Here is a 10,439-nt window from a genome sequence, read left to right as displayed (position 1 = left end):
AGTCTTAAAATCTACACTCAGTCACAATATTTACAATTTTAACGCATTTAATTTAATGTCAATCAGTTATATTAATGTTTTTGGTAATTTCAATATTTAAAATCCATTTGAACTAGAATTGTTATCTAATCTCTTCATAGGAACCACTCTAGGGTCGCTTTGGGAATTTGGATTTTCCGTCACACGGCCACGCAACACATCGAATCTGAAAATACAAAGAAAAATAATTTTTATGCGAATACACAGGGGAAAAGTTTTAGGGGAATATTGATCTACTATCATATAAATTTTCCTGAAAGAATATTACATATTTCATTTCTTTAAATCCTATCTTTCGAAATTTCACAAGCATAAAAAATAAAAAAAAAATTAATTAAATGATTAAAAAAATTAGATGCATAGTATAAAACAAAGTCGCTTTCTCTGTGAGTATATCCCGTATATGTATGCTTAAATCTTTAAAACTACGCAATGGATTTTGATGAAGTTTTTAAATAGATAGAGTTATTCAAGAACAAGGCACATATTATTATAAAGGTGTTATTTTCTCTTTATCGAAAGCACGACTAAAGTTTTAGGGGAATGTTGTACTAACATGTAAACGTTCCTGAAAGAACATTACATATTTCATTTCTTTAAATAAACTATTTCTATCTTTTTAAATTGCACAAGCATAAAAAAATAAAATTAAATGCATAAAAACAGTAAGACGGGATTCACGGGGAACATGGTAATACAAACCTGTGTTTAACAAGAGACCACGTGTGCTTATTACAAACGAATATGAGAAATATTAATAATCCAATGAATCCGTTATATAAATCGAAATATATTGCCACAGCATCAGCCTCTGGTACCAGAAAACTGATGATTTCCCAAATCCAACTGACTCCCATTGTTACGGATAATCGAAGGCAAATGTATAGTCTGAAAATAATAATTGAGAGGGATTAGATAAAAAAGTATAATATCTATAAGTACTGTAATATTACAAAGCTGAAGAGTTTGTTTGTTTGTTTGAACGCGCTAATCTAACTACTGGTCCGATTTGAAAAATTATTTCGGTGTTAGATAGCTGATAGCCCATTCATCGAGGAAGGCTTTAGGCTAAATATTATCATCACGCTAACGCCTAACACCAACAGGAGTTGAACCACGCGAGTGAAACTGCGAAGCGCAGCTTCACTACATAGTATAAAATAAAGTCGCTTTCCCTGTCCCTATGTCCCTATGTCCCTATGTCCCTTTGTACGCTTAAATCTTTGAAACTACGCAACGGATTTTGATGCGGTTTTTTTTAATAGATAGAGTGATTCAAGAGGAAGGTTTATATGTATAATAACATCCATTAAATAGTGGAGAAGTACTGTTATTTTTGAGGTTTCTAATGTGATGTCGTAAAAAATTACATTTTTTCCGCTTACATTGCAAACGCAGGCTGAACCCTACGATTTTTATCAAAATAATGTACTAAGTATTATACACATTGAAAAGGTCTACAGAAAAGTCCGCGATGGTATATGTCTATCTCTTATGGATAACCCACAATAACTTTTTTTTGATATTTACTTTTTACGACAAATAATGGCTAATTTTCGATGCGATTTTAACCAATACAGCATTAATCCTTAAACAATTAAATACCTTGAATATATTGTTCATTTAATATAGATCTATATGGCCCTTTACACCGTATGATTTAAGTGAATATTTTCGAAGATATTACAGATTTAAAAATTGCGGGACGTAGCGTTTGCGGCGGTACCGGCCGGCCGCCCGGCTATCTATTTTATACCCGTGCGAAGCCGGAGCGGGCCGCTATGTTTTTAATTTTTATATACAACGTTCACAGTTTTTCTATAGTGTATTTAGTATCAGCATTGCACCCGTGCGAAGCCGGGGCGGGTCGCTAGTGTATAATATAAGATACCACATCATAACGTTATTCAACAATATTATAATATGTACTTTTGAATATTAAAAACTAAAAACTGACCGGTTGGCTTGGTTGGTAGTTGCCCTGCCTTCCAAGCCAGAGGTCTTGGGTTCGATTCCCACCCGGGGCAAATATTTGTGTGATGAACATCGATGTTTGCTCTGTGTCTGGGTGTTAATATTCTTTCTTATATATAAAAATGAATCGCAAAATGTGTTGGTAAGCGCAACTCGAGAACGGCTGAACCGATTTCGATAATTCTTTTTTTATTATATTCCTTGAAGTACGAGGATGGTTTTTATGTAGAAAACGTAAATATGTACCACGGGCGAAGCCGGGGCGGACCGCTAGTTATCTATATGTATAAGTATTTATTTAAAATTAAATATGTATGTTTATCAGCCATCTGGTTTCCATAACACAAGCGAAAGCTTAGTATGGGATCAGACAGTGCCGTATGTGAAAATTATCTACTTAACCAATAACTCTCCAATTCTAAGAAAATCGTTATTCAACAAATCATTTCAAAATACATTATTATAAATGTATTTTATAGTTTTAACATACCTCGCCTTCTGTCGTTGTCCACTGTTAGCTCTCAACGGCTTTGTGTCCATCACCATACAAGATATATTAAAAGCAGTCAGTATAAATAGCAAACAGTTTGCGAATATAAACACCATCATCGGAATGTATTGGTATACGAATTGCTGGCCACCTGGAAGAAATAATAATTTATAGTAAATTCAATAAAAGTAGTCACTATTTACGAAATACATAAGAGATTTCTGAATTTCATTTCTGAACTTAGGTATTTAATTGAGTTTTTCAATATATTGAACATTAATTAAAAGAATTTAATCACACATAAAGTCAAATTAAGCGAAGGATCTCTTATATCTTTAGATTTTTATCAAATAACACTTATTCACGATAAACATATGAAACCACTTGAGGCTAAGAAACAATAAAGAACCACCAATCAATTTTTAATGAATACAATCACCCCATACAAGTGCATCAAAACAAAAAAAGTACAATGCTCACCAATTAAAAAGCACCCCCACAGTGGTATTTGCGGTGTAATAAACCAGGGTAAACTGGACAAATCCAAAGAATTTATTATAATTAAACCACTAGCCATACACAATGGTAACCCCCAACCATAACAAACATATCTCTTGTATTTATGCGCATCGCGCCTTCGCTTCTCGGATGGCGTTAAATTTCTTGACAAAAGATCCCTGAAAAATAAGTTTATTTATAAGTAAGGTACCTTATTTGAAACAGTTTTAACTAGCAGTAAATAAGCGTAACTAAATAAGGCAACAAATTATCTTAAATTTATTACCATCGCAACAATTCTAAACCAAAATATTTAATCTTTTCAAGTTTAAATAGCAAATTTCTAATTCATTAGATAAGCTTTACGCAATTTAAACAAAAACTACATACCTAAACGTTAACCAAGTATCGTAAGACATGACATTCAACCAACAGCATGTGGCCATAATCGAAAAATATGCGATAAAAGCTGAAATAAAAAACATAATTTAGAATAAATAAAAATAAAAGACATGGAAAAAAAACACCCCTTCTCTTTATATTCAATATTAGCACAGATTATATAAAACTTGTATGTCAATTTACTTTACTTATTATAATATATTTTACCGGCTAAACCCGATTTCAGGACGAACTAGTTTAGCCTAGGCTAAACTAGTTCGTCCTATACGCGATCGGATAAACTAGTATAGCCTAGTCCAAACTAGTTCATCCTATGACCAGTAGGATAATTCAGTTTAGGCTAGGCCAAACTAGTTTATCCTAATATAAGTACGCACACACCCAAACGCACATTATTAATTTTGGAGTACTGTACCTAAATCTAAAATATTTTAAGAAACAGAGATAGAGTTTAAAACTTACATAAAACGATGCACGTTTTTTCTGAAGCCGACACATTTATGATAGTGACCACAGATATAAAATAGGAAATGTAGCTGTACACCAAACATACTCTGATCTTGATCACGAGAGTCATTTTATTGAAGAAGATCCAATGATACACTCCCAGAGTTAGCAACAGGAAAAATGATGATACCGATAATGCTGTAAACAAATATATATTTTTTATATTAATAGTTAAGGTGCACGGCGATTGGTCTTCTAAATTATATTTTACAATTTAATTTTAGTCACTATAAAATGTAATTGGTTATATAGTAAACTAGCTTTCTGCCCGCGGCTTCGCCCGCATTTTATTTATTTCAAAGAAAAACCCGCATAGTTCCCGTTCCCGTGAAATTTTCGGGATAAAACCTATACTATGTGTTCATCCAAGTTACCCTCTATAAGTGTGCCAAATTTAATTGTAATCGGTTTAGTAGTATTTTCGTGAAAAAGTAACAAACAGACACATACACATCCCCACAAACTTTTGCATTTATAATATTATTATGTAGGATGTTAAGCCAATCCACAGTCCAAGCCAAGTTTCGTGATCCCCGTCAAAGGGGAGCGCTCTTGCACATTTCGCTACCAGGGTGAACCTTCCGTTCACCCCCACATCCGCGTTTGATATATTAGCCCTTTTGGCCATAGATAATATACTATGACTATATATCTATCGCTATACATCATGGACCAATATCTATCACTTCTGGCTAACATTGAGAGTCACCACAAAAAAAATAGTTTAACCTTATAGACATATCTTGCTTTGATCGTTGTTTATTATGAACTAGCTTTGCCGCGCGGTTTCACCCGCATTCCTCCGCTCCTGTTGGTCTTAGCATGATGATATATAGCCTATATTACACGTGGATAATGTAGCTTTCGAATGGTGAAAGAATTTTTAAAATCGGTCCAGTAGTTTATGAGCCTATTCATTACAATCAAACAAACAAACAAAGTTTTCCTCTTTATAATATTATATATATATATATATTAGTGTAGATTATATTCATGTTTTAGATTCTTACCTACAATAAGTATGGTCGTTGGTCTCTGACGCTCTTCATAATGGGTGTAATTTACCCAGAACTGCGGTTCTGAAGGAGTATCGCCATTTTCTGATGCCTCATAATCTATACAGAAGTCGGTTATAGATACCCATCTGTTATATTCATTTGCCATATCCACGTATAGAACACCACTCTGCGAACAAAATATATTTTTTTATTTATTAGGAACCTCAACTCATCCTTGCTTATTAATAAACTAGCCTTCCGCCCGAGGCTTCGCCCGCTTTGAATCACTCTATCTAAAACAACCCCATCAAAATCCGTTGCGAAGTTTGAAAAATATAGATATAGGAACATAGGGACAGAGAAAACGACTTTGTTTTATACTATGTCGTGATATTAACAACTGTTCAACAAACAATTATTCTATAATAATATTAAAAATGTCCCGAAAATCCATGATAATATGAAATGAGTAGAAACTAGCGATTCTTGAATGATAATATTATGAAATTTTATGATTATCACGCCACCAGGAGAATTTTAATAGATAGAGTGATTCAAGAGGAAGGTTTATATCCATTAAATAGTGCAGAAGTACTGTTATTTTTGAGGTTTCTAATGTGATGTCGTAAATATTAACATTTTTTCAGCTTATATTGCAAACGCAGGCTGAACTTTACGAGTTTTATCAAAATAATGTACTAAGTATTGTACACATTGAAAAGGTCTTCAGAAAAGTCCGCGATGGTATATGTCTATCTCTTATGGATAACCCACAATAACTTTTTTTTGTCATTTACTTTTTACGACAAATAATGGATAATTTTCGAAGCGATTTTAACCAATACAGCATTAATCCTTAACCAATTAAATACCTTGAATACATTGTTCATTTAATATAGATCTATATGGCCCTTTACACCGTATGATTTAAGTGAATATTTTCGAAGATATTACAGATTTAAAAATTGCGGGACGTATCGTTTGCGGCGGTACCGGCCGGCCGCCATTGCACCCGTGCGAAGCCGGGGCGGGTAGCTAGTAGCTTATATATAATAAATATTAGTACATAGTTAAAGTTGATATTTAAATTTAAATTTCGATATCTACAAAAACATAAGTGTAATAATATGGAATACTTAACATTATAGATGCAAATATAGACTGGGGTAGAAGCCTTTAAAAATAATAAAAAGATAAAAAAAATCGCAGTCGGATGAAACCCATTAGAAAAGGAGGGGAATATAATGAAAATAAAAGGAAAAATAAATTACGGTCAATCCGAGTTCGGGAAGTGGGAGGGGGGAGCTTTTAAGAGAAAAAAATGGTTTCTCTCGATTTTCGACTTGAAGAAGTGAGAAGTGTGCCTGATTTAGTAAAAGCTCATTTTCACACTGTTTGTATGCATTTCCTGAGAACATTTACTATGGTGGTGTTTATTTTTTTTACACCATATGAAAGTAGAGATTTCAATGAATAAAAGGCTCCTCAAGTTTTTGAAAAAAGCTGATATTTTGACGGGTGACTTTTCGGTTGAAAATTAGGTTGTTTTTTTTGGAATTAATTCAAAATAAGGCGAAATAATAAATATTTTAAATCAAATTAATTACAGTGTATTTGGGCCATAATAAAGTAAGTTTCCACCAAATTTCGTAGAAAAAAAATCAATTCTGAAGTAGATAAAAATAAAAGACCAAAAACTTGGTTTTTTGAAGTTTTCACCTAAATTTTGAGGTTATGTGAAAAAATTGTGAATAAAAAAGTTGTAGAACTTTTAATTACCTACAACTTTGCCATTGAACTTTTTTCCGTAGGACTTGTAGTTTGGTCGAAAATCGAGAGAAACCATTTTTCTCTTAAAAGCTCCCCCCTCCCACTTCCCGAACTCGGATTGACCGTAATTTATTTTTCCTTTTATTTTCATCATATTCCCCTCCTTTTCTAATGGGTTTCATCCGACTGCGATTTTTTTTTGTTTCAAAAATTATCTACTCTAGTCTAATAATGCCTCTGTCAATTTGAATAATTAATTATATCAATAGAAATAACATAGGCATAATAAACATAAAACATATTATTATACCTAGTAAGTTTAACAAAAGTCTTAGATCATCGTCATTTTTGATACATATTTGTATTCCTTTTTATTATTCCCTTCAATATGTTCTAATTATAGGTAAAACCTAATGATGCTGGTATAAAAACCTAAAGGAAACCCATATTAAAGATGCTTAGGAATTATTATGTCATTATAGCAGGTTTTCCTCTATGCCACTCATAACACGCATGATCGTATTTATTCTTGTATTTGTTCGATAATAATATTCCTTATTTAGTAATTTGTATAAATAAATCATGTTTTTTCAAACATTAAAATGGTTCGAGCTTCAAAAAAGCTTTCTCTACATTCGATATGACGTTGCAGCTAGCTCAATAAAAAATTCTATTATATGGCCTATTATATTTTATACTAGCTTTCCGCCCGCGGCTTCGCCCGCATTTTCAAAGAAAAACCCGTTCCCGTAGGATTTCCGGGATAAAATCTATCCTATGTCCTTTCTCGGGTATCAAAATATCTCTATACCAAATTTCATGCAAATTGGTTCAGTAGTTAAGGCGTGATTGAGTAACAGACAGACAGACAGAGTTACTTTCGCATTTATAATATTAGTATGGATTCATTCAATACTTTTGACTTGGTATCGGTTTATTACGACACAAATCGTTAGTAAAAAAATACCATACATAAATAGTCTCATTTGTGTATGACTAATAAACATATTACATATTATACAAGTTTTATTTACTTTCTTAAAAACAGCGATGCGATTTTTCCCCCGTTTGGGATTTTTTTTATCGATTTCCCCTTTTTTATGAGCTTTGCTTGATTATTTGACTAAAATCACTTTTATATTTGAAACAGTCATTCCTGAGATTAATATTTTGCTCTACCAAACAAATAAATTGCTTTGCTTGATAATTTTTTGAACCTGTTACAGGTACACAAGGAGGTGAAGTAACTCTGACTGTCTTTGACAGTAAATAGGATATATTTTTTTAATTACGTACCTGCTGAAAACATTGATACAATAAGATAGCTGTATCTCGATTACACAACAATGTTATTTTCATTAAGCTAATCTTCTACTTTGATTCAAATAGTGTTTACACTTTACAGCGTCTTAAGCGCGTCACACACGGTGAAGATACTATAATATTTTATCTTAAGATACTGTTATATTTTATATTACAGTATCTTAACGCATCCGGTATCAGCGTTTGGACCATCATTTTTCTTTTTGTCATTGCGTACTAAGACCCCTGTAGAACCGCCATCCTGTTACAAATGACGCGAAATTTTGTGGGACATTTGTAACAGGATGGCGGTTCTACAGGAGTCTTGTACGCAATGACAAAAAGAAAAATGATGGTCCGAACGCTGATACCGGATGCGTTAAGATACTGTAATATAAAATATAACAGTATCTTAAGATAAAATATTATAGTATCTTCACCGTGTGTGACGCGCTTTAGACTTTCGTTATATCTAATTAAATATTTTTGTTTGTTAGTAAATAATACTATTATCAATGTGCATCATACCTCTTCCAAGTACAAATCTTTCTCAATGTATCTAGCTGAATAAGCTTCATTTTTAAAATTGATATCCTTGAATTTGTTATCAATTACGTGAAAAACATCATTAAACTTTTTATTTGTAGGATTTATATAATAATCGTAGACGGTTATATTTGAGAAATCATCGTTTGCAACCGGCTTACACTCCGACGGATTTGATATAATTTGTCCCTTTGGACAACATTTGTAAATGCATTTTTTCCCACCGCACAATTCTATATCAACGTCCAATTTGTTTTTATCACATTCACCGCCTTTTTCCAAGCAATCATATTTGTATCTACTGCTAGGAGACACAGCTGACTGAACTAACGCAAGCGCACATACAAAGATCACAACCCGGTACATTCTTACAGTTTGATTGTCTTTTAGGTTATAAATTGAAGACTTATGTTTATCCTCATACGTTGCAATTTATCTTAAACAAGTTATTGAAACACGACTGTTCGGGGCTACGCGACGCTTGCAGCTGAGAGGTAAACATAACAGGAAAAACATTTTATTGTATTATATTGAGAAATATCCTCATATGAAACATACAATTTTTTTTATTCGATATGTTTATACAAATTTAACTGTAGCTTTGAGTAATATAACCATATATAAGATATAGAAATACGCACGCGATGATTCAAAATATGTTTTGGCCAAATTGTTGTTTTTTTTTTTTTTATACTCAGAGGCAAGCAGATAGCCGGTTATTTTAATTTTTTTACACCGGTGTGAGTGGGAGTTTATAAGTACCTATCACGACAATGAAATTGTCGTATAGTCGTATAGAAATTGTCGTATTGTCTTGTATAGCAATGGTTCAAAAATCAAAACGACGTTTATTCATGTTGCCAAATATACTTTTCATACCCTACATTTTAAACTGGAAAACATTTTCCAAATTTTAATGAGTACACCTAGGTCGTTAAAGTGATCTTATTCCGAATACAAAATTTAAGTAAAGGACGAGCTTTTCATCAAATTGTTCAAATCGAAGAAAACACTGACCGATGGACTCTACCAAACCTAAACTCAGTTAATCCATACTAATATTATAAATGCGAAAGTAACTCTGTCTGTCTGTCTGTTACTCAATCACGCCTAAACTACTGAACCAATTTTCATGAAATTTGGTATGGAGATATTTTGATACCCGAGAAAGGACATAGGCTACTTTTTATCCCGGGAAAATAACGCAATCCCGGAAATCCCACGGGAACGGGAACTATGCGGGTTGTTCTTTGAATGCGCGGGCGAAGCCGCGGGCGGAAATCTAGTAGTTTATAATTCCACTTTTGTCATTATCAATAACGTACCTACCTAATTAAAAATATATGCAGATACGAAGATGTATCGTTTTTTGATATAAGAAGAATATAATATTTTTTATTTTTTACTTAGCAAAAATATGCTCACAATGCATTGTAGCAAATGTAAAAATTAAAATTTCCACTAAGCGAAATTAGTGTATTGACGCAATTGATATTTGACTGCAATGCATTTTAGTGGTGAGGAAAAACCACCATAAATTTCCTTCCTGCCTTCCTACATAAGCTACTACTTGCACGTACACACACTATAGATATAAGTATAACTAATAAAGAAAAGCAGTCAAAGCCAAACGCAAAGCGTAGCGTACACGAAAATAGAACGTTAGTCTCAGACACAACAAAAAAAATCTCTCTCATATTTTTCAGAATCAAACTTTATTTATTTGTATACCGTAGGTAATCTTCACAAGTATTGATCATATCGTGAAAATTATTTTACAAAAAGAAAGCTGAACTAATCAGAATGAAAATTGTATTTTTGTAACCCGCACGAAGCCAGAGCAAGCGGCTTGTGCTTGAAAGCCCCTAAAAAGTTTAGCCTTGCGAAAGTAACTCTGTCTGTCTGTCTGTTAC

The 10,439-nt window shown here is 32.8% G+C and overlaps 1 protein-coding gene across 1 annotated transcript; it reads right to left on the bottom strand.

The window, feature by feature from the left end:
• LOC149483572 (putative G protein-coupled receptor Mth-like 11) lies at nucleotides 1–9,001 on the bottom strand. The gene is made up of 8 exons (XM_089702673.1): nucleotides 8,509–9,001; nucleotides 4,921–5,095; nucleotides 3,866–4,048; nucleotides 3,392–3,470; nucleotides 2,984–3,180; nucleotides 2,504–2,654; nucleotides 742–927; nucleotides 1–205 (listed from the first exon to the last, which is right to left on the bottom strand). Exons 1-8 carry the CDS (start codon nucleotides 8,890–8,892, stop codon nucleotides 97–99), a joined length of 1,464 nt encoding a protein of 487 aa, XP_089558799.1. The 5' UTR covers nucleotides 8,893–9,001; the 3' UTR covers nucleotides 1–96.
• Between the last annotated feature and the right edge of the window lie 1,438 nt (nucleotides 9,002–10,439).

Source organism: Colias philodice, chromosome 13 (genome assembly GCF_061535455.1).
Source record: "Colias philodice isolate Cphi_HAF_F1 chromosome 13, ilColPhil1 Martin Lab GWU primary, whole genome shotgun sequence".
NCBI classification, from domain to species: Eukaryota; Metazoa; Arthropoda; class Insecta; order Lepidoptera; family Pieridae; genus Colias; species Colias philodice.
The sequence above is the reverse complement of the archived record's forward strand: the minus strand, read 5'-3'. Positions and strand labels throughout refer to the sequence as shown.